Genomic DNA, 26083 nt, shown 5'->3' on the forward strand with positions numbered 1-26083 from the left:
ATTCTATACTTACATCTTAAATTATTTATGTGTGGAAAATAAAGATTGATTCAGTTCAGAGATGACAAGCAATAGATCCGAGATACTGAGTGCTTGCATACATACAATATAACCTCACGCCTGTCTCCCATGGGGTTAGGCAGAGACAATGGAACGCAAATTGCTACGAATCTTACAATAGTGTTTGCAAAGGTAGTAAAAATAAAACTGCGAATATCAGTCATCATTATCATTTAATGAATCTGTTATTTACAAAAGATTTCGGTGGACTTTGTCAACAATAAGCTTCTTTGCATCATGTACCATTAGCGCAAGCCAGCGTGCGCTAGGCTCCATTGAATTAACATCGTTTTTATTCATTAACATTTTAACTGAATGTAGTTGATTTTGTTTCAACTTTCAAGTTATATATTTTTGTATCTAATATTACAAACTTTTGATTCTATATCAATATAAAAATTGAAGAAACGAGTTGTGGTAGGATAAACCAATCAGAGAAAAAATTACATTTTACCGACCACAATTAAGTTGATAAGGACAGTAAGAAGAAAAGCATTGTTTGAGGCAAATGTATTGTGAAGTAAAGCCATGTTAATAGCTAAAAGAACAAGTTTGTGACTTAATCTGTTCTCTCCATACAAATTGAGCTGATGAGAACGTTAATAAATAATTCAAAACAAAAGAAAATACAGCAATTCAGACATAATATGAAGTTACTATTACCATGTTAATTTTACATTACACGATTATAAACCATGCCTAAGGCAAAAGTTCTACTAAAAACACGATTTAATGCTACACACAGTTAAAATGCTAACTACAAAATACATTGACTGAGCTGTTTACACACACGAGTCAAAATAAAACTATTATATCGATTTTATTATTTAATAATTCATAATTTAATGCATGCGCTCATCAAAACATATCTAACAAATACATAATCACATGTTTAACTAAAAGGTAAACAGCTCAATAACACATCATGTGAATAAACAATACTTTGAGCCAATACTGAATCAAAATGTAATTAAATAATATAAAGACATTCACTTAGAATGACACCATATAATTATGTGCTTCTCCGTTCAAAGTTAATACATAAAAATCGCCTCTAAAAATAATCATGAGATATTACAAATTCATGATTGTATTCACGGTCGTAGAAATTAGACCAAAATATGTAGTCAACAGAGTTGGTTTTACTTTGTCACATTACGACCAACTATAAACTCTTCGGTTGCATCGATACTTCGGTTACCTTCATTCGACACCTAAATAATTTTTAATCTTAAAAACATAATAACACTTTTGGTTTTTACATAAAGCTATATAACAACAGTAACATTAATTCATATTTTTTCTGAATATTTCTTAATACGTTCTATACACTTTGTAACGTCATATCAGATTACATTATCTTATAAAAGAAACTTCATTAAAATTATCATTTACTTATAGGCATACAATACAGGTTGTTAAAAAAAGAAATATAATATTCTCAATATTTTTTCACTTTTATCACATAATATACCATCTCCTAACATCTAATTTCCTTTCACGTCCTAATGATAGAGTACACCTAATGCTTAAAGCTAAATTATGCAGTTTATTGACAGAAAAAATATCTATGACAAAAATATATATCCTATAGTTCAGATATATACATACTAATGTGGCAAGTACATAAGCCTATGACGACACCTAACGAGTGTTTGGTATTGTGTTAGATGCTCGTACAAATTGACTGCGTTACATTCCCTCACTTCTATGTAAACTCACTTAATATTAGCGGATTTACACAAGTACTTGTTCGTCACAATGGCACTACAGGAGTTCTATACAATGTCAAAGATTTAGTGGGAGCGGTCACTATGCGCATTGTACTTTCAAAAATAACTGTACGCAAATGACGCTTAAGATCTGCTTCATACATTTCTCTCGTCGTTGAGTCGTATAGAAAAAAGCCAAGCTCGAAAAGTTATCATATTCTAGCAAGTTTAAAGGCAAAATGCTACATTAACACGATGTACACACACTATAAAATATGTTAATAGGGTTTAATCGTATAAATTGATAGTCCCTTGCCTCGTTTCAAAATTCATACCAAGAAGGAGTCATATTGAAAACTGGCGCTACCTAAGTGTAATAGAAAAGTGTGTTCATACTTTAAGGTACCATTTTCCAAATAGATACACAAACATTTTATATAACTTTAGGTCCAAGACGACTACTCATAGCTACTCTATTAAAATATTTGGAGCAACTAGAAGTATGACCCTTAAAATATGACACACTTCTATTGCACGTCCTACTAACTGTCAGTACATTCATCAAGTGTCGACGAAAGAGTCCTAACATTAAGCCGCTTCATAACCAACGGGACATAAAATTTGTTTCACTAAGTACCCGACGCCTATCCGCAACTTATATTTACAACTGTGCATCTATTTACATTGTTATATTTGTATAAATCGATTTAAAACTCTTGTCAATGAAAACATGAATAAATTTAGACCTCTTTATATAATCTTATTGTCCGTTTCGAAAGAAATCAATCCAGTATGATATGATTGTATAGAAGGTGAGAATAGTGCCTACATATCTATGTATCATTCTATATCTTCTAAGTACTTAATAGCCTATAAGTACTAACATTATTGCTAATGACAATTATGGACATTTTTAGTTTCTGATCACAAAAACTGCAGTTTGAGTATTAGTTACACATGATTGTTTAAACATCGCTTGTTGACGTAGCACCACGACACATATATGGCACGTTGGAATACAGAACCTCACATATCCCTTCTATTTTCGAAATGCAAAGCGAATATACATAGACGCTTTATTGCTTGCAGTCAATTCCAGTTATTATTTATGTCATTAACTTATGGTAACTTCGTATAAATCTTCGCATTTATGTTTCATAATATTTTCTTCAACAAAATGAGTTATTTTCTAATATTAACTTAATATTTAATAGCACTGTACATTACTGTTAGAAAATAATTCATTTCGTTGGCTCCTTTTCGTGTCGTACATATACGACATAATAATAAATACCTAATGGATTTCAAGAAACCTTATCACAGCGTCTCCAATATAGTGAGATCGTATTATTTTAGTTATTGGAGAATAAAAAGGGTTCGTGAAATCTAATTGTATATCAAATCACCTATATTTTCGTTAAGACGCCCAATATTTGGAGGTAGAATACCGTCGGCTAATCGGCATTAACGTAGCATCAATTTGGCGATATCAAATCGACGTACAAAGTAATAATTTCGAATAATTACTAACTAGTACTCAAACGTACTGGTTCGATAGGAAGACGAAAAGTTTAATTTTATGAAAAGTAAAGTAAGTACTACGTTTCCTCATTTAAAATACATCAGAGATCGTTGACGAAAAAATAAAGGTTCTATCTCACCTAATCAGCCGACTACTCTTCATAACAGTTTATCTCATAAGATTAGTTGTTTCCTGATCTACAGGTCATATTAAATTTTATAACCACCGCCGTAGATGTCAATTTTGATTACCCTCTGATAAACACTAAAAAAGTTATTAAGAAAACCGTTGATTGTTAGCTTGATAACTTTGTTTAGAGTTCTGATAAATAAAAATAAAATATTGCACTATATTCAAAAGTGATACTGTTACAAAAATGCATTTCCACTACCTAAATTGGCTTTTGTGACTTCTATAAATCAGAAATACAAAACGATCAATAATATTTTGTACTCTATTATTATCTGCTAGTAGGAAATTTATAGTCTTTGAATAATAGTGTAATATTTTACAATCTATCAAACGTGAGGATTATGCCCCCTTCCCCCTTTGAGGGGGAGGTGTTCAGCAGTGGACTTCCTTAATGATCAGAGGATAAAATTAACATTACATAATCTAACGGTGGAACTGCGTGATTTACCTTGAAAATTAATACTCGATCATAATCCAAAATTTCATTATAGACAGAAACTTCTAACTAGTAATGTCAAAAATCGAACTTAATCTAAAGATTTTGGATTGAGATCGGATATTAATTAAGATTGTAAGTGGTTTGTGGGTTTAGAGTACGCTTTCTCTTTGTGGGGTTGGTTGGTCGGGCGAGGGGGGGTCGGAGGGGGAGGCAGCGGTGCGCACGATGGCGGGGGGGCGCTGTGCTAGCGCGGCACCCATCGTGATGGGGGTGTCGTCCTCGTCCTCCTCCTCACCTTCTTCCAAGTCCTCGTCAATAGGGGTTAAGACGTCCATAGGTTGCTGCACTTCTTCTTGTTTTCTGAAATTTATAGTGTTTCATTACATAATGTGTTTCTTTTTGTAGTCTGTAATTTCTTTTTCTTGCATATTCAGTTCAATAATCGAATATTACACGCCTAACCAATCATTAATTACGATCCTACTCTCCATAAGAAAACCATTAGCGACAGTGTAATATCCACTGTTCAAATAACACGATTATTACAACATTTTTAGTTTAATTTTCTCGTTGATCGATGGTGTATTTATAATAGTTTACTACTTCTTATTAAAGCCTTTAAACATTTGAAAGCTCAAGTTCACACTACATGAGTTTATAACATAATTTAAATTAAATAAATAGTGATATCCCTATAATATACTTTTAGTAAGCAAACTAATAATAATATCTTACCTGCGGAACAGAGGCGCAGCAAAAGACGTGAGAGTACTAGCTAAGAAGAATGCGGCAGCCATGTAGAAGGAAGCATCATAATTCTTAGTAGCGTCGTACACGGCGCCGGCGAGGGGGGAACCTATCATGGCGGCCGCGCCACGGAACAAGATCAGAAGACCGAAGGCATTCGTTAACTTGTCCAGACCTAGTAAGTCTACTAGAATGATCGATGTCAGGGAGATGTAGCCAGCTGGAAAAGAGAAATGTTAATTAAATATCATGTCATCATCATCAGCCGGAAAAAAGGTAATTTTTCACATTTCGGAACAAAATCATGTCATGGTTGCAAAATTATTGACATAAACTTTTCTTAAAGATCGACTGGAAAATACAATTCAATTAGATTATTTTCTTACATGTTTGTTAGCATGAAAAATAGCTTCAAAATAACCAAAGGTATGTACTCCTCAAATGACCAATGCAGAGATGCATAATGATAAGGTACCTGAGTTATATGCACCAAATTAGTTCTATAAGGAATTGGTTTTCATTGATCAGAGTTTTGAAATTTCATAAAGTTAGAAAAGTATCTAAAGTACTTACATATGGCGATACCAAAAGCGATTGCAATAGCGACGTACGTAGCGTATGTAGTGCAGAAAGGAGTCAGTCCAACTGATATCTGGAACATAATTACAAACATTATAAGTAATGCGCAAAAAATAAGATTTTTATATCATTGATTTTATAAGTAACTAGCAAACTCGGCGAACTCCGTTTCGCCACAATTTTTTTTTCCTGATTTTTCTATAAATTTATTTTTCTATAGATTATTCTTTTTGCTATAAACCTCACGGAGCCCGAGATCTTTCCAACGAATGCAAAACCGTGTAAATCAGTTCGTATGTTCTGGAGTTATAGCGTCAGGAAGGAAAACCCGACTTATTTTTATATAATAGATAAAAAAGAAAACTTGCGTAAAATTATGAAACCAACTATTATTTATGAGACGCGCGAGTGACGCGAAGGGAAGCCTGCTTCCTTCTTCAGATCTACTATGCGTACGCGAAAATTTCAAGAATACTGATTGAATACATAAAGCATGACTAACACACTTATTTTTGCATTTGTAACATTACTTATTCACAGAAATACGCAAATTAGCAAGACAATACGTATATTTTTAAAATGTACAAAATATTACAAGTAACTTACCGTAGCGATAACAAGGCAGACGTTATTGAGCAACAGCGAGTCCATCCAAGGGAAGTCAGCCACCCAGCCACAGGCGATACGACCGATCGTATTGGTTATACCGATGATTGACAACAGGAACGAAGCTTGAGACGGTTCTACACCCTGGAAAATGTATACAAACACTTATTAAATCATTTGTAGGTGATGGATTTTTAGAAAGAAGAAATGCCTTAATAAATAAAAGCATACGAATTCTTATTCGTATGCTTTTAGCTATATGATGGTACTTATTAACAAGTTTAGATCATATCGACACGACGACAAATCGGGAAAACCAATTGCCTAAAATTTCGTTGATTGAATGATCTCAATTGTGATGGACGAACGTGACCAATAGACATTGCACGTATCGTATGCCAGAAGTAAAACCCAACCACTACCTATCCCAATAATTTGTTAGGTGTTATGTGTTTGTAAATACACATACAACAAAGAAAAAAACTTGCAGTCATACTCTCGCTCTCATTTATTTTAGTCAATAATTAGAATGAGAGAGAAAGGGAAGTTCTGATTGACACCAAAAATATGACTACACGCAATATATAGTCCTTTGTGGTTTGTTTACTGGAAACATAACCCTTTAATTTTAAAATGTGAAACTTTGAAAAATATACTTACACTAAGCCGAGCAGCATCGACGATGTATACAAAAGGTACGTAGAGTCCCGCCATGCCGAATATATTGGAAACTCCGATCAACATGAAGGCTGGGTCGCGTAGTAAGCTTACATCCAACATCGATGATAGGGCTGATTTGAATGAGTCAGGAAGCGACAGACAGGGGCATAGGTCGTATTCTGAAAATATTAAAATATTTTTTTGTTAAAATGTTAGGGTATTTTTGGGCCAATGGCTATTTAACTAAGTGAGCTTAGCAAAGGACGAATTTCGAATAGTAGTAGTAAGATTTTTGGTCCTAAACTACACCACAACTTAATCTAATTCTGTTTCATTCATAGGATCTATTTCAAAAGATCAGGCAGGTAGTAACTAACTTTTGATTACGTAAATATTCACGTATATACGTATACATAAAAATACGTATATTTATCTGCCAATGCAAATGCACACAACATTTTCATGCCATATAAAGATTGAATATGCAAGCACATGACCTATTCTATGCAAATATTCTATGGTGTCTTGACACAAGTCCAAGTGTGTCAGCGATGAACTCAACCTACTGCCTTAGTTATCATATTTACAACATTATTATTACAAATTATGTAGTTATTCTGATAAAATATTCTGTACCATCAAAATAGTAGAATAAAAAATTTAATAACACCTACAAACTTTGTAATACGCAATATCTATATCTAATCTCTTGTCAGAAACCACAGCCTAAAAATTAATTGAAATTATACTTACGTTCTTGTCTCTCCAAGTCCCCAGTTTGTCTACTCTGTGGCAGACTCAGTACAGAGTTCCTATATCCTTGCAGGGACTTCTGGCTCTGATACTGAGGTAGATTGAGCACAGATCCTGAATAGAAGATATCTTTCCTGGACATTGGGCGAACCATGCGAGAAGGCTCTTTAGGACCAGACACCGAGAGTTTAGAATTGTACATCATGCTTTCTGTGTCACCCTGGAAAAAGAAAAAATGGTTTATTGTAGATATAATTATGAATGTTGCTGTATTGAAGATAATGCGTTATGTTCCATTTGGTTAACATTTTGTTGCCCAACAGGTAAGCGAAAATTTTGAGTTTCTAGATGATAAGTAGCACTTTAAAGTCTACGAGACTTAGATGTAACAATTTTTACCTTTTTAGAGAGTTATAAAAGAGCCATATCGTAATACCAGCCAACTAATGTCACACTTAAGCCATGGTTTAGTTTTCATTATTATTGCTTTGGGTCATAAATATTCATTTTAATGCATTTGGATGCAAATTGTTACAGAGAAGATATGGTTTTGGAAGACACTTGTGCTGACCGTGTCATGATTAATGGTACATTGTTTATAGATGTTGTGGCCTTGTTGGCCTCGTAGTTTAGTCTTCTCGTACAAAAGTACAGCAATACATATTTTTGTAGCGATGTGAGCTAGTACATAATTTTGATTGCGATATTCTATCTTGATGTATAGTAATCTTTATTAATCAAACCATTATTAACCTTTATTTCGAAAACAAATCTCCTCAAAGACCGACAACGCACTTGTAATGCCTCTGGTTTTTCGGATGTCTATGGGCGGCGTCGATTGCTTACCATCAGGTGATACATCAGCTAGTTAACCGGCTTATTTCATAAATTAAAAATTAGAGTTTGTGTCCAATATAGAATGGCTAGACTAGACTAAGATAATACAAACTATAAGACGTCGAATTGTCTAGTTACTTCTACAATTTCTTCAAGGGAAAAGCCATGACATAATCTGGTACTTAGTTTCATAACACAAGTCGTGTTTTCCTCCAAATATCAGTCACTAGCTCAAATTCAAAGTTAAAATGTTCTAAAAAAGTCTAGAATGATTGACGACGTGTATATTCGAGTAAACTAATGACATCTATTTTAAAAGTTTTCGCGATATACACAAAGTCTGACACATATTTTGGACTTTATTACAGAAGTTTAAGATTGAAAATGTTCTAAAGAAAATTGGCAGAAAGGTGTAGCTTGTTTTGCGGTATTTGTACACAGGAACAGTTTTCTTGGATGGTTGCCAGTCGACTATTTGGCAGACAATTACAAAAGTTCAAGGTCACGCGTATTGAGGAACACATTATTATCACATGTCAGTATTATGACCATATGTACGCCCTTGACAACAATTCAGTTGTCATATCTGAACCAGGTCAATTGGTTTGAACTAAATACAATTTCAACACTGACATATTTAGTTGGAATTGGTTAAGTGTTTACATAAATTAGTTGTATTTAGTGTCTGTGTAAACAAAGTACTTTCGTTGTCTAGTGGGAATTACATTTCGGATTTTTTCATCCAAGTCTTACAGAAGGTACTGACTCATGTCAATTTCTAATTATTATCTACTTATTGGTTCTAGGACCATATCTAGCTAACATTGATGGAATATCCGTCTGTATAGTGATTAAATTACACTATAAAAGCTGGAAAATCTTGTTCATTATTATGTAGTATGTTTTCCCGCAAAGAATCAGTAGAGTCGTTGTCTAGTATTACTTTTATAAAGTAATTTACTTTATACTAATAACTTACATCAGCATTCCTGTATTGACTGTTCATTGAAGTTTTGGACGTAGCTTTGATTGCAGCCAGGGACGGTTTGAATCTGAAATTACAAATAAATTATAATTAATACACACGGAGGTGACTTGTGAGTTTTGTCACGCAGCACGTGGGGAAAACCGAAATGCATTCTGGACTGGACTGAGTGATATTTAAAATAACTTTGTTCTTATTAGGCATCAGGGAATCAAATCACCTGGGTTTGATTATATAGTAAAGGAGGAAGAAGACGGTATACTTTATTAAAACTCATTGTTGACAACAAAATAAATGAATTAGTCATCGACACACACACACCCACATGCATTGCACTAACATACAATTAGTTGTTACCCGCTTCTAGTACTTTCCTACATATTCAAAACATACATATGTGACAAATCAACTAACAGAATGACTCATTACAATAAACATGCAAAATTAAACATAACCGATCACCTATAAACACAAAATCTAACATAAAATATTTACATATAAAGCGTCTCCATTGATTTCTATGTTATGCGGCACTACGCGGCGTGTTCAATCAAAACATTTGTAGAATTAAATCAAATCGTTACGGCGCCATTCATGCTTGTGTTCTCCAATCAATTCTACTATTGACCGTCTGTCGTTATACACTGACAATTGATCTTGAGAAATGAAAATAAAAACATGGATTGCTAATGCGCAATTTTTAAGGCAACGTTTAGACAATAGTAGGAGAATTGATAGGAGTGTAGTGCGTTAATAAATCGATCTACTTTCATGGAAATATTTGAAAAGCTAACTACGGTTTACTAATAAACTGTGCATCTACAAACAAACAAATTGAACCACACAACACATAACATTAAGTTTGGACTGTCAACTGAGCGGTATAAAGTGCGAAAATAAAACTTAAAACCGATAGTATAACCCCATCTCAAAATATCTTGATTTCGTTATAGTGCACTTGATACAACTCAGTTAACATTCAGGACTTTCTAGAACAGTGGTAAACTAACTTCTCTTGGCTCAACACCCAAACATAAAAATGTAAATGAATACTGTGTAACACACAATATAGGTCTCTGTCTAAAGTAAACTTTGGCTCGATTGTTGGCTAGACAATGTTGCTCATCAGTTTCTCTCGAGGGCTCGAGTATGAGCCCCAAAGTGTGAAACTAGTCGAGTTGCCTCGAAGAGTGCAAATGTTACGAGTGCAAAGAAAGTCTTACAAAGAAAAGTTAGCCCACCACAGTTCTAGAACATAGTACTAGTTACTTCCACCACCGAACATCCCACGAAGACCAGACCCTTGACCAGCGTACCCTATAAAAAAAAAACTATCTACTACCTATCACCGGACCTGTCGCCAGTGCTCTGTTTGCGCTGCCTGTCGAAGAATGGTACGGAGCCGTTCTTGGGCAGACCCGGCGCATGCGCACTGAACGCGGGGGATGATACGTTGCGGGACATCAACTGCTGTTGCGGGTTTACTGTTACGTTGCCGTTTTCGCCCTGGAACAGAAAGAGTAAGGTTAAGTTACATTTTTATAATAGTCGTTTATAAACTGAAAAACAAAGTATGTATTAATAATGGTTATGGAAAAGAAAGGATTAATAACGGGTTATTTAAAAATGAAAGCATTTGTGTCGACTATACTGACACTTGAGCCGCAGAAGATCTGACCGGGCTCCGGCTCGAGGAGCAGTAATAGAAACAGGGTGGGTTTTAGTCAGTAAGAGTCTGACACTCCCTCTCGCCTCACTCCAGGTGGAAGATCTGACCGGGCTCCGGCTCGAGGAGCAGTAATAGAAACAGGGTGGGTTTTAGTCAGTAAGAGTCTGACACTCCCTCTCGCCTCACTCCAGGTGGGTGGATGGGGGATTTCATTGGATTATTTTCCACCCTCAAAAAAGTAGGAAATGTCTGTTAATGAAGCTTTCAGGTCGTTGCACCTCCTATATTATATGCGTAAAGAGAAGAATGAGCTACCACTCTACTGTTCGATTTTTAGTGAATGTAGATTTTATGATCAAGTGTGAATAGTTTTATTGGGTTTTCATTTGATAATTTTCGGTTTCCCCTTTGTATTTTGATGCAAAACAACAATACTATCAGTTAATTCATAAAATAGTTTCCTCTATCTAGAATCTTAATATAAAACAGATTAAAGTTATAAATAAAGAACTAAGTAATTTATCACATATTTTTTAAATGATATATTGCTATATTGGTAGGTATGTTTGACAAAAATTCCCCAATAGCACTTATCATATAAACATTTATCACTCGGTTGGAGAATTTGAGTCACGTGCGTATTGAATTTATTTTAATCAGAATAACACCTACATATTACTGGACAATGTGATTGTTTGTAATTTGACTCACTGTCTAGTTATATCGTTTTATTTATGTTATTTATATGTATAATATGAATTTTTATTTACATTACAATGTATAATGTTGTGTTGACTTGGTATTATGACTAAATAATGCAGTTTTATTTGTTTAATGTTGTGAAAAAAGTTAGAATCTTATTTTTATTACATATTATTATTCATTTACTTTCCACATTAGCCAGAAAGTTACAATTTGATATTGAATTAATAAAGAAATCAATCCCATAATTATGACTATATTTTATTCTGTATCTTTTAACTAAAAAACGAAGCAGCACAGCATCATTAATAAAAATGTCACTTCACCGTTTCCGGCAAAGTATAATATGGTCGATTCCATATTAGGTTTGACTCCAAGTCCAAAATATATCTACATACTGTTAGGCTAGACATAAAGTTTCTTGTTATTATAACACCATTATCATCAAATGATATAACTTGTATTGAACTAGAATCAGTTTGATCTCATTCTTCAGAATTAAATTAGAGTTATGAGACATGGAGGTATAGACACCCAGAGAATATTCAAGTAGGTACGTTGCCGGCCTTTAAAAAGGAGAACGCCATTTTCTTGGAGATTCCAACCGCCGGGAGAAAATTAACAATATACATCCTAGCCTCATAAAGCAGACTAATCAATTAGAGCTACAAACTGAAACTTAGATTGCTAATTAACATTTAAATAAGAAAACTTACACCCAACGTTGATTAATATTCTCTAAAGGGTAAGGAATGCGTCTACCGTAACTTAATGCTGTATTTTCTTTACATTACAACTTGGTGTAAACAGTTACATAAGACTTTTAATTACAGAATAGAAATATTTTCAAAAACAAAATATGTGCTTAAAACAGGAAGAAGTAAAATACATTTATGTTTATGTGCGTTTTATATATTTTAAACGTATAGATGTTAGTTAATTGTACGCAGACTCGTGCACTGTTATTAAATGCTAAGAACGAGTGTCATCACATTAATATATTCGCACGTTTCTTGCCGACTCATGTCTGTCCTAGCTAGAATCGTGCGATCTTACTGAAGGACTTTCAAAGGCATTTTCTACGCAGCCAACGTCCGCAGACAACGTCCCAGACCTGCCTCAATAATATTTATTTTTAAACTTTATTTCTCCTCCTTTACACTGGGTTTTCCTAAAACAAATCTTGCATGTAATGAACAAAGAGGTCGACTCAGAGAAACTAAGAAAATATTTGTTTCGTGCGTAATGTTCCACAAATCGTCCAACGTACCTACGCTTTGTTATGAGCACAGGTATGTATTACAGGTAATTTAAAGTAAGTTAATGTAAAAATTTCGTTCTGGGTCAATGGCCTTTAGTACCTTATTATTACCTGCATATCTATAAGGGTAGATTTAAAGATTTATATTTAAAGTCCTGTTGAATAATTTTGATACAGGGACTGTGTATGTCACACATGGATCAAATTAGCCTGGTCGTGTAATACCAGTGCACCGCCCACATAAATATCTTTGACCCGTGGAACTGTGAAACACGTGTAGAGAAGTACATAACATACGTTACTTGCATTCTCGCAAGTGTAAATATTTGCTGGCAAATGGTGTGCTACTATGTTATATGATTTGATCATTTGTGAGCATGTAAGGGTATGTCCAACAAACTTCAGAGTAATGATGTTTGATTTTACTCGTATTCTGAGTGATATATTATGAAACTCATAGGGGGAGGTCTATCTTAGGGTTGACATGATGATGATGTTAGTTTTTATATCTCAAGACTGTGACATCATACATACATACATAACCTTACCTCTGTCTCCCATGGGTATGGGCAGAGAATATGCAACGCCAATTGCTACGAATCTTACACACTTCTTTCGCTTCATCAACAGCAACAATCATGAGTCTTTTTTATGCATATTCGTCAGTTAAGGGTACTTTTAATTGTCACATTACAGGCTATTAATGATGATAATGTATAAAAAAATACATACCTTCTTTTTCTCCTCGCCATCATCAGCAACTTTAGCCTCAGTGATTGTGGGTAAAGTAGGCACAGTCGGTACTCCAGGCATATTAGGAACAGTCGGTACTCGCGCCAACGCTTCCAAGTTTAGCGAAGAGTGCACTCCAGGATCAATGTTTAGCGGCGCCTGGTAATAACAACTTTATGTTCAGTAATCAAGGTCGATTTTAGTTTGGGAAGTCATACTTCGAATTGTGGAGTTAAGTCCTTTTGGAAGAGATAGGTAAACGTTACTTAAATTGCACTTTCATGCAATTGCCATGTATTTGCATCTGTGTTTTGAATTAATGGACACCGTAGCGATGATAGAAATGTTTAAGTTTGACTAAAGCACACTTTTAGTAACGTTTACTTATTTCGACCTTAAATCTCGGAGTAACTTATTTTCTTTATTATTGTCTCTCCTGTTTATAACCCTTTTAGTTATATTGTATCATTAAAATTTCATTCTAATTTACTACTGAATTAAATTGAATTTTGTATAACGCGGACGGATTAAATTTCGAGGTATGACTGTAACACAACCACGGAGCAAATCTTTTCATTCGCTCCATGATTCCAACTACCAATCGGTAGACTTCATGCACCACAATATCCAATGCGATAGTAGAATTTGAAAGATAGCATTCACAGAAAATGTTCGCGTGCTTCCCGTACAGGTAGGAAAGTTTGTGGAATTACAATCAATACCAGACTACTCACTTAGCGATAATAACAGCGACAAAGAAAGGGGAATAAAGCTTGCCAATCGTACGAAGCCATTGCCCTCAATATGGCATACAAATGCTGCATAATATATGAACATTGTCCACAAAAGGAGGCGACTTGTTAAATCAATTTCATTATAAAATATTAATATCTTTTGTCAATTTGTGATTGTCATCTATTATGCAGCATTATAAGGCTCCAGCATAAATAAAATTTTGCTATTAGTTCTAGCTAATCTAACATCGATCAAAACTAAAAATATTAGGGTTGAAATGTGCTAAGACCATCAAAAGCCAATTTTTCTAATGATTCGCACTTTGGAAGGATAAAGGCGTAAAAGATTTGTCCAATTTATATATTTTCATGCAATTTTATTTCAATTTCAATTTATACCCAAAATGGACCGCATGATAATACCATGTGTAAAATAATCTTATAGGCTCTACATGATCCACAAAAAAATATTCGAAATATGAAAGTGTGTGAGTGAAATTTGTAATGTTTGTACACTCTTAAGAACTACTTATTTCATAATCTCAATAAAAGAAACGTTTTTATAAAACTTAGTTATAAAAAAAAACAAAATAAAAAATCTAATTCTATTCTAAAATCATAGAAGATTCTTAATTTAACAAAAATAAATATATCTAGTTACGTCCATATTCTTCACCCAGTGCAAAATCAGCTAAAATTTTCATGCACAAAGTACGTACGTTGCCAAAACATGCTTCCTAATAATTTTGTTAGCACATCAAGCCGAGAGACAGGACTTAAAGTACCTAGCAGTCTGCTAGATATAGTATACCACCACCTCAAGGGAACGATGCGTTTCGTCTGCATTGTGATAAAGTTCATTTTAGGCCAAATTAAGATTAACATTTTTATAAATGTTCTCTTTTCAATATTTAGGACTGATTAATATTTAAGCGTGAGTTTTCAATGTGTATAAATGTGATATTGATAGTCTAAACAATTAACATTCCAGTTTGTATCTGCTTTGAATAAAATGGCCAATTCATATATGTAGGTAATTAGAATTAGATTGTGATAATACTTAAATTAGATTAATTCCAAAAACAATCAAACATCAAAATCGGAGCATTTACTTAACTCATTTACTAATTTCGTCAAGTTCGTAACTCAAAAACAATTTCAATTATTAAATAGAATTTAAAAAAAAAACATCTAAAACTAACATCTCTATTTTAGTGACAGCAAAGAGTTTCAATACTTTTAAAACAACGAAACTCATTTCACCTCATATTCCTTTCGCAAGACGAAACGCATCACTTTAAAAAGAGTACTTAGAATAGTAATATTAGTGAAAAGCATCTACATACAGTATCGTCTACAACGTTCACCTTCAACCGCTTCTCCATAGTACCGTCTGGGAGCTGGACTACGAAGTATGAACCTCCTATGGACCCTCGTTCCATTTGTAACCTCTTTTCTTCAGCCATACGCTGTAGTAGCGGCTTTTCGCCTGATGTCTGTAAGTTTGAGGTAATGTTTATAATGGGTAAAGAAATTATAATAAAGAACTAAAAATGTGTAAAAGAAAAGTGTAAGAATAATTTAAGATGTTCATCGCAGTAATCTTGGGTTGAAGTTCCTAAATCTTAGATAGGTTGAAATTGTTAGTTTGAATAGGAGGTTGACGTGTTGAAGTCGATTAAACTAAACTATCGATGCAATCATCAATAAATTGCCATTATTATTTATTACTGTGTAAATGTCAGTATTTCTATGTAAACAAATTAATTAATTAAGTCAAATAATGATGATCAGCAAATCAATCTGTTTATCATTCAATTACATTAAAATTATTATACCTACATACCTACTTAGTGCTTACTATTTAACTACTATAGGTATAAATACATATAGGTATTATACATACCTAGATTTTTTCTAATCACTACACTATGTAAACAATGCAATGGACAAATTCCTAGTAAATAACGTAGGTATATAAAATTATAGATGAGCAATGGTTTCCTTGTATTTTTGCATTGAGGTTTGTGGTAAAACACAAACTATTAACTAACAGTCTTAAGTACTTTGAAGAATAAGTATTTACTGTATCTAGGTGGTACACAGCAATTGATTTAATTACTACAAGTAACTACATAGAGGAATTAAATAATTTATACTATACCAATATTATAGAAGGGAAAGATTTTATTATTTGTTCGAGATAAGAGAGAAATCATCTAAATTCTACGTTAGAGAAACTGTAGGCAGAAAGTCAGCTACTTCTGGGCGGTTTTGCCCACACCGCTCAGCTTCTTTTGATGGTAGCGTGATGTTTTTTACCTTCCTCCCTTCATAAATGAACTATCTAACACGAATATTTCAAATCGTATCAGTTGTTTCGGAGAGTAGCGCGTTCAAACCAAGAAACAAACTCTTCAGCTTTAATAAGTATAAATATATAAAATTATAAGAATACAGCTTGTATGAGTTATTAATGATGTAGGTATAGCTGTATACCTATAAACTATAGATCGAATAGGTATTTCCTTAAGTCTGTTCTATGTATATACGAGTCTATTTTATTTAAATACACAGTAGTTACATAGAGCATTTACCAACTAGGTGATCCTAGGAGCTTAACTAAAATAGGACAGAGACCGACTGTATACATTTGTATAGTAAGACCAAGAAATCCTTATTAATTGACACGAACACCCAGCTTAATGAGTAAGCCAGTGTATCCTACTCACATGTAACGTAACATTGTGCCTTTTCATTTATAAAGGAGATGAGAGAGTGCAGAGGTGATCAAATTAAATGTATCACTCAATTTTTCACTAATTACGTTTAGAATACCATCCTATATTAGGTTGATCCTACATTGCTAATAACTGGGAAGGGTTGTCAAAGTAGTCAAACTATTGACGTGTACCTATTTAAACATAAAAATGTACCAATACTATAAAAAAGCAAGACACAAACCTTAGGGTAGACCAAAGGTCTCATCAGGGCACCGAAAACAGCACAGTTAAGGATCAGGCCAGCCAACAACAAGTTAGCATTTTGCCAGGACCCAAATTCATTGAGCAGTAGGGCAGCTAAGGGTGCAAAACTGAAGGTTCCCACTCCTGAGCCACATACAGCGATACCCGTAGCGAGGGATCGCCGGGACTCGAAGTAGTAACCCACGGCAACCACAGACGGAAGGTAGATCATACCGAAGCCGAGACCTGAAACAAAGATCATATTTAATCGAGGAGGAAAATAACATATTTATTTATTTTAATGATATCAACTCGTAATGAACCTAATTCATAACAAATAATAAATGTTATAACCTACTTTGCAGTTCGTATATTCCTACTGCGTAATTTGAATTGACATACTGAAGCGTTCGTTGTTTTCAAAAAGTGCGGCTGTTACCATGTGTTTGTGTAAAAATATGTGTGACGGGTCATGCAAATTGTGTTACTAGGTTTTTTGCATTATCGGTAGTACTTTCTTAGTGTATATCCTCATCGTGAATAATAATAAAGGCATCAATGACAATAACTATGTTATAGACTATAGTTATAAGGTCGGATGTGACAAAAACCTTCAGTAAATTAGACTTTGTTCCCAATTAAACCAGGAGTTCATTCATCCGTGACTCACGAAACGTCCAGTACATTTTCGCAGACTAAGTAGGAACCATCATCACAAGTCCACAACCGGCATTTGCATATGTTTGGAACTCACGCCGCTATGCAAAACAAAATCTTCAAAGAGGTGAAACACTATGATTAGTGGCAGTTGCTCAATTTGGCACCCTCCCAAATTACAGAGAACTTTGACCAATTTGCCTGAGATGCCTACGTCACATAATTTGGCGTGCGATAAAAAACACAGACCGTCATCCAGTCGCCGGTATTCCACTGCCTGACTCGTGGGCATTGACATCAGATTCGTATCGTTAGGACCAAGCCATCGATGCCTTAATAAACAAAGAAATCTTACATTTCATGAATAAAAAATACTTTTACACCCCACTCGAACGATAAACGCTTTCGAAAGAATACATTATGGTATATAAGTCGGTACAGACAATATGCTAATGAACTCCTTATCGATTATTCAAATATGCCTATAATATAATATTTCGTTTAATAATTAGAGCAAAATGGGTCAGATAAGATATAAGAGTTATTCACTTGTCACAATTATGCAATTATCGCACATCCTCAGAACTGTACCAGTCGCATAATTTTTATTAGTTAGTTTTATTACTAAAATCGTTGTAGCCGTCCCCACGTTTATCCTCATTGATTCTCAAACAAGTAACACCCCCTTTTAACTTCGTCCCTGTAGACGGCCTTGGCTAGTTACCGAGCAACATCTTAATGTAGTCGTTAAAAGCCGTTAACGACATAAGTGAATAGGAAAAACATTATCCCATTAACGTTTAATTTTATGATAACATTTTAGTACAGTATTAGTTTCATAATACGTGAAAATAATTCAGAATATGATATGGAGTGAGTCAGTGTTTGTTGTCGGCCCACAAATCAGTATTTGAAACCACACAAAGGAGCATATGGGTTGTTGCCTGCTACAAAGAGGTCGTCGCCACTTTATAAACGCATGCGTCACTTCCCAGTACAATATTCCACATTTCTCATCAAATAAATTAATCATCAATTTACACACAATGTTGTGTTCAGCTGGAAACGGTACAATGAATCGACATTTCACCCAGATTCTTTTCAAACGAAGAAAACTATGTAAACCACTATGTTTATAGGTTAGGTGTAATTACTCAACAAAGTAATACTATGTAATTATCTAACCAATGCAAATAGTTGATTTAAGTGGGCACTTAGTACTTTTATATATACCTACATAAAATGTTTTAAGTCACAAAGAGATAAGAAAATCTTCTTCAAAACAGCCACAAACACACTGACCTATTTCCGTACGTTAGTCAGCGTGATACGAATGCGAAATAAAAACAAACTTTAATTTAAAGTTCAACCATTCTGCTGAGGAAATAATGAAAAACTCCAAGTGTTTCAAAGTAAATTTCCTATAGACTTGTTTGTAAACAAATAATTGGCAGCAAAATTGAAAAGTTGTACGAATTTTTTGAACTGCTTCTTGGAAACTTCGGACAACAGAAGCAATCGACATCGAGGTCAAAAGTCTTTGTGAAGAAAATGTTTCCTTGGCATCTCGTGTTTTCTTTTTTCAAGACTTAAAGACTACACTCTTTTTTTGCAGTCTACAATCTTTGTTCACGTTGCTACTTCGAGTATTTTAAAAATACTTTTTCTAATATTCTTTAAGATTGGGTGCAAGCAAACGAGGTATTATGTTTTTGTTAGCAACTAACGATAAGGTATTTTCCTATCGAATTATATACAGCGCGTCAACTTGTCAATGTTTACTTAGTGCGACTTGAGGAATATAATGGGCAAATAAAATAGGTTTGTTCAATACCTCGCACATCAAACAGTTATGGATATTTTTTTTTCATCTCTAATTGGTAAATTCATTCAACAAATTCCCTTACGTCCAATTTTGAATAGTCAGACTATATTATTTCTATCGACATTGAAACTTGATGACCTCATCGTTTAGTTGCGAACTGGGATCACTAAAATTTGTGTTAAATAGACGTGCTAATCATCGAAACCTTTATGATTTCGGAAATACTAACAAGATGATGTCTCTGTGTATTTCTTCGGATTTTGATATACTAACCACTGATTTCATATTCACGATTTTCCTTACAACTCGGAAAATGGATCATGAATCTTACGCTTTATGCGACAGTGACATAACCGTAACATGAATAATATTTTAGACGAGAATATTTGAACGGGGAACCAAGACGACGTATTTTTCCATCGTTAAAACCTTGAATGGCCGGCCGTACGGTATAAGAATTAGGTCACATTGGATATTCTATTAACGATCCCATACGGGATTGAAAATAATCATTTGCCAGCTATTAAATCTTAAAATAGATGAAGTGTGTAAGTTGTAATGTGTGTACAATTAAAGACAATATAATATTCTAGCCTAGTAAGGCGCCATGTTGTCTGCAACAGTTGGCAGTTTGCCAAGCGTCCTATGTTCTTAATGACCTTGAAGTTAGTTTCAATGTACACCACAGACTCTTCATTTGTCATGTAATTAAGCCAATCGGGCGAACGAAGATCAATTTACTACCAATTAGAGAAATGTTTATTTTTGTATGAGCACTGGCTGAAAAGGGCTCTTCAAATACAAGTTCTTTTCATTAATAACACTCACTTGCATCCTCTGTACCAACGAGACAATCGAGTAAAAGTATCTTATAAAGTTCTGCGAATGTAGATTCCATTTTCAAGAAACTTTTCCCTTTCATAAAACAGGGACTTGTAACTACAAAGCGACAACCATAGCTGTAGTCTAGCGAGTCAGTATTAGTTATTAAAACGTCGGGCGACAGCAGTGCATTCGGCGAATGGAAAACCCCGCTTTTCCTCGAATTCAGTTAATTGCCAGAAGGGCTTAACACTTCGAACTAAAGCGACATTTAAACCTTTTCGTTTACATAAGTGTCAGTTGGCAAATGTCCAATTTCACACTCGGGCTGTTGCCTCTGTTTTCAAGGGTTTGAGAGAACAAAGAACGTGTCGAAACTCTTTAATATTGGAAGCATCTCGGTTTATCGAACAAAAGACAGGATAAAAACCGAATGAATATTTCTCGAGGTACAAGTTTGTTTGAATAAAGGACAAATATTGTCTCTTCTGAGGGTCGACGGTACGGATTACATACAAACATACCTAAATCTTCTTTTACAAGTTTCGCAAAATGTGTGGTGACAAAAAGCTCACGCAAAGGCTGCCCCAATTTTCGAATGCTAAGGTAACGAGCTGTCAAATCTCATATCTAATACTGTGATTTTTTGGTCTAACAATCATACTGGTTGTCGTTCGATGCGACAACAGATTAAATTGATCAGCCAACTAGAAAGGGATATAGAGTTTCCCATTCATATTGTGTCCTTGGCACTTCAACCCCTTATAGTTTATAGTGGCCACGGCCATGACAGTGACATACAAGTAATTACGGTAGTGGAAAGCCATACGTTTGCGTAATTAACAAGTTGCAACACTCCTATATCGATCCCTATATAGTAATTTCCTCTGGGATCTCGAAGGTTATCAGACAATATTGTTATAACATCACTTTGAGAGGTTTATGCGTAAGTCACAGAAATCGATTGAAAGAATTACAAACGTACAGTTACTAAGAGTGTGTAATTTAAATATTTAAATAGAATTGCAATTGGTGTTAAAATTTCCTGCATTCAAATGAACCGACAAATAATTCGCAATAAAGATTTCGCGCTCAATTGAACAGCAGAATATGCAGTAGATCGTCGGAGTAGTCGAAATATCTTCTATACATATAAGCGAGGTTTAAGTTAACAAAATAGTATTGTAATAATAATAATAATAAGTCCGCAAGGCAGCTTGTGGCGAGCTGTTGGGCAGTGGCGACCCCACGGACCTGACTCCCGGGAGAGGCCCTACTTTTTAACTCCGGTTGGTACTCGTGACTATCCGGAGTGGCCTCTCCTACCTCACTCTTGCCTTAATCGGCTGGTTTGAGTGGAGATTCGCAAGAGTGGAGTTGCCTTCAGCTCCACTTGGGGGAAGGACGTATCCCAGTAAGATGCTGGTAGGGGTCTTGACCGTACTTCCGGGATTGCTCTGATAGCCGTGGGATGCCTCCCCTTCCTCAAGCAGCTCAACGGATGTTGCTTCCCTTGTCGCTACATGCTAGCGGCCGTTTCCGGGGGCCCACTATTGAGTTTGCGAGTCACCCCCTGCCTGTTTATCCGTATTTTTCAATATTGGTCAGGGGCAGGGGCCATAGTCCCCATAGTTAACCGGTTAACTATTCCACAGCCACCCACACCCATATCCCTATCATTTCCTTTTACCATATCTCACAATAGTCCTGCATCAACCGGGGATTGTCCTTTGGTGTACTTTCATAGTGCATACAGGGATAATCGCCGGATGATGTCCCATTACATTTAGATTAAAATTGTTCAACGGGCCTCTGCGAGTTGGCTTCGGCCCCTCGTACGCCTTCCAAAGGTCCGGGACCCTGTGGTCCCGTGATTATGTAATGAACATACATAATAATAAACCGCTAACAGAACCGCTTACAGAAAACAACTACATACTACCATAACGCAACAATTCCCTGTCATAGCGCATGTTTCCGAACAGCGTATTGCTGACCAGCGCAGAGTAATCATTAATAATAGACTTATATCAGACGACAGATTAGAGGAAATAAAAAGAGAAGTAAGAAATAGCCTTAGTCTTAGCATACAGATAACACAAAATACTCAACATGACAACATATCAGCAAACAGTACAAATGTAAACGCCTCAAACCCTATTAGTGAATATGATCAAATTGGCATCCAAAATAGCACAGCAGATAATACAAATATAGATACAACAACATTGCAGGATGAAACTACTACTATGCTAGTTGATGAAACACTAGATACGAAAATAGAAAAGACCTTCGAAGAAATTTACCAAAAATATTTATCTACAGATCCTACCCATAGACCATTTATACCCAAACAAAAAACGTCAAAAAGATTCGCGCACATAATCTCATATTTAAACAGCACAGTTTTACCAAAGTATAGCTCTACAGAAGACGACTTTCTTAAAACTCACACACTCGTATACTGTGCGGCTCATACTGCCGCCCTATGTAATGGCACTAAATTCAAAGAACGTAACAATCAAACATCATCGCCTACACAAACACAATGTAACGAAACTTCATCTGATACTCAACACACCCAAACATCATCTACTACACAACACAACCAAACATCATCTACTACACAACACAACCAAACATCATCTACTGCACAACACAACCAAACATCATCTTCTACACAATATACTGACAACATAAGAGATAAGAGACCAAACTGGTTGAGACGACTAGACCAAAAAATACTTATAATCCGTAAAGAAATAGGTAGAATGACTCAATATATCAACGGCAACAGACATTTAAGACTAATTACACACATCGAAAAAATTAAACATAAATATAGAACACATTCCAGCTATGAAGAACCAAACACAACGAATGAGCAGTTCATGGACAGTCTAAAGCAGAAACTTACAGCTATAACAAGTAGGCGACGTAGGTACTTTTACTGCACTAAACGAAAAGACCAAAACACTCAGTTCACAAACAACGAAAGACACTTTTATAGAACATTAACTACCGACACTGCACATACACAAGACAGACAACAAGCAACAGAAATACCACATCCCAACTCTGAACAGCTACACAGTTACTGGTCGAATATTTGGTCAAAGACATCTAATCACAATCAAACTGCCAGATGGATACAAGACGACAAAGAGAAATTAGAGCAGTTACCACAAATGTCATTTGATGCTATTCCACTTGAGGTGTTTGTTAATGTCATCCAAAAAGCACACAATTGGAAGTCTCCGGGCACAGATCATATTCATAATTACTACTACAAGAAACTCACTTCCCTACACCCCTCTATCTATAAGCATATTAACGACTTCATAAAAAACCCCTACAACATCCCAGACTTTATTACACAAGGCCTAACATATATGATTCCCAAAGACTCTGACCACATGAACCCAGCCAAATACAGACCCATAACTTGCCTACAAACTTTCTATAAATTAACCACGGGATGCATTTCAGAAATAATTTACAAACATGTATCACAAAACAACATTCTAGCCGAGGAACAGAAAGGATGCCGTAAATACAGTCAGGGGTGCAAAGAACAGTTGACGATAGACCTCATAGCCCTAAAACATAATGTTAAACAAAAAAACGACATTTTCACAATGTATATTGACTACCAAAAGGCCTTTGACTCAGTCCCCCATAGCTGGTTACTATATATATTAGACCATTATAAAATACACCCAGATTTAATATTTTTTTTAACCGAAACTATGAAACATTGGTCCACTAAAATAAAATTAGGTAAAGTAGTGCAAACAGATCACATACCCATTAGACGGGGTATTTTCCAAGGCGATGCTCTGAGCCCTCTTTGGTTCTGCCTCGCTTTGAACCCTCTTTCCAATCTCCTAAACTCTTCTGACTACGGTCTCACCCTTAAAGATACCACCACCGGGCAAAACTTTAATTTAACGCACTTGATGTTCATGGATGACATAAAACTCTACAGTAATAATATATCAGGACTTTCTTCACTTGCAGACCTCACCCAAACCTTTTCAGATGACATAAAAATGACTTTTGGCATTGATAAATGCAAGACATTCACTCTCCTAAAAGGACAACACATCGAAAACAATCCGTACACTCTGGAATCTGGTGAAATAATAGAATCAATGACACAAAATTGTAACTATAAATACTTAGGATTTGAACAAACACACCAAATAGACAAAAAACTCACCAAAAATAAGATAACCACCAAATATAAACACAGACTTAATATGCTAATAAGATCCCAATTAACATCCCGTAATCTATTCAAAGCCATAAATTCATTTGCCATCCCAATACTCACATACTCTTTTGGAATTGTAAGCTGGTCAAAAACCGACCTAATCAAATTACAGCGGTCCATCAATACATCTTTGACCATAAACAGAAAGCACCACCCACGATCCTGTGTGCAAAGACTTACGCTACCGAGAGAAGATGGAGGGCGGGGTCTTATAGACATTGAAAACCTACATAACCAGCAGATTGCCAACTTGAGAAAGTTTTTCTTCCATAAAGCCCAACAATCCCCCTTCACAAACTCATTTCATGCCTTGATAAAAATTTCACCCCACTGAATTTGCAATCTTCTGACCCACAACGTAATGAGCGTATTTCCACCAAATCTGACAAAATTGTAGCCTGGGAACGTAAATCCCTTCATGGAAGACATCGCCTCGACCTGCAGCAACCTCATGTCGATATGAAAGCATCGAACGCGTGGCTGCGGCGAGGCGAACTCTTCCCTGAAACGGAGGGATTTATGATTGCCATACAAGATCAGGTTATTGACACAGCAAACTATCAAAAATTTATCATCCGTAGACCCAACTATAATGACACTTGTAGACGATGTCACAGTGCCTCAGAGACTATCCAACACATCACAGGTGCCTGCAGAGCCATAGCCCAGACAGATTATAAACACCGTCATGACCAAGTTGCCGCAATTATCCATCAATCCCTAGCTATACAAACAAAGTTAGTCACCGATAAAGTACCGTACTATAAATATAAACCACAGACCGTATTAGAAAATAATAATTTTAAACTATATTGGGACAGAACCATCATCACGGATAAAACAATATATAACAATAGACCAGATATAACTATGTTAGATAAACAAAAGAAATTAGTTTACATCATAGATATAGCAATATGCAACACCCACAATCTCACCAACACACATTCCGAAAAAATAGCAAAATACACAGACTTATCAATAGAGATAAAAACTCAGTGGAACGTTACCCACACCAAAACTGTCCCAATTATTTTATCCACCACGGGAGTAATCCCTAAAACCCTCCATAACAGTCTAAACCAGTTAAATATCAGTCCATCAACCTACCTTCTTCTTCAAAAAGCAGTAATTTTAAATACTTGCCGTTTAACCAGAAAATTCCTCAATACTTAGAAAAATATATTTCATTTACAGCACTTGGCTTTGGCCCGTGCTTTTTACAACCCCACAAGATGGGAGAAAACATAAATGTTTTAAAGAAATAATAATAAGTCCGCAAGGCAGCTTGTGGCGAGCTGTTGGGCAGTGGCGACCCCACGGACCTGACTCCCGGGAGAGGCCCTA

At 35.3% G+C, this 26083-nt stretch overlaps 1 protein-coding gene across 9 annotated transcripts in view; it reads right to left on the minus strand.

The window, feature by feature from the left end:
* Nucleotides 1-216: 216 nt before the first annotated feature.
* The window catches only part of LOC118275973 (monocarboxylate transporter 3), a 50118-nt gene continuing 24251 nt past the window's right edge, over nucleotides 217-26083 (minus strand). For 5 of the 9 annotated variants that reach the window (XM_035594096.2, XM_050707399.1, XM_050707405.1 and 2 more), the window contains exons 4-14: nucleotides 17155-17402; nucleotides 15537-15686; nucleotides 13457-13615; nucleotides 10435-10598; nucleotides 9087-9159; nucleotides 7271-7490; nucleotides 6518-6696; nucleotides 5858-6001; nucleotides 5246-5324; nucleotides 4661-4892; nucleotides 3837-4285 (exon numbers count right to left, since the gene is read on the minus strand). In XM_035594096.2, coding sequence (XP_035449989.2) covers nucleotides 4075-4285; nucleotides 4661-4892; nucleotides 5246-5324; nucleotides 5858-6001; nucleotides 6518-6696; nucleotides 7271-7490; nucleotides 9087-9159; nucleotides 10435-10598; nucleotides 13457-13615; nucleotides 15537-15686; nucleotides 17155-17402 — 1859 coding nt within the window. In that variant the 3' untranslated portion in view covers nucleotides 3837-4074. Of the gene's footprint in view, nucleotides 4286-4660; nucleotides 4893-5245; nucleotides 5325-5857; nucleotides 6002-6517; nucleotides 6697-7270; nucleotides 7491-9086; nucleotides 9160-10434; nucleotides 10599-13456; nucleotides 13616-15536; nucleotides 15687-17154; nucleotides 17403-26083 lie in introns of all 9 variants that reach the window. The other 4 variants (XM_050707403.1, XM_050707401.1, XM_050707400.1 and 1 more) reach the window with 4 other exon arrangements.

This window comes from Spodoptera frugiperda, chromosome 31, assembly GCF_023101765.2.
Source record: "Spodoptera frugiperda isolate SF20-4 chromosome 31, AGI-APGP_CSIRO_Sfru_2.0, whole genome shotgun sequence".
NCBI classification, from domain to species: domain Eukaryota; kingdom Metazoa; phylum Arthropoda; class Insecta; order Lepidoptera; family Noctuidae; genus Spodoptera; species Spodoptera frugiperda.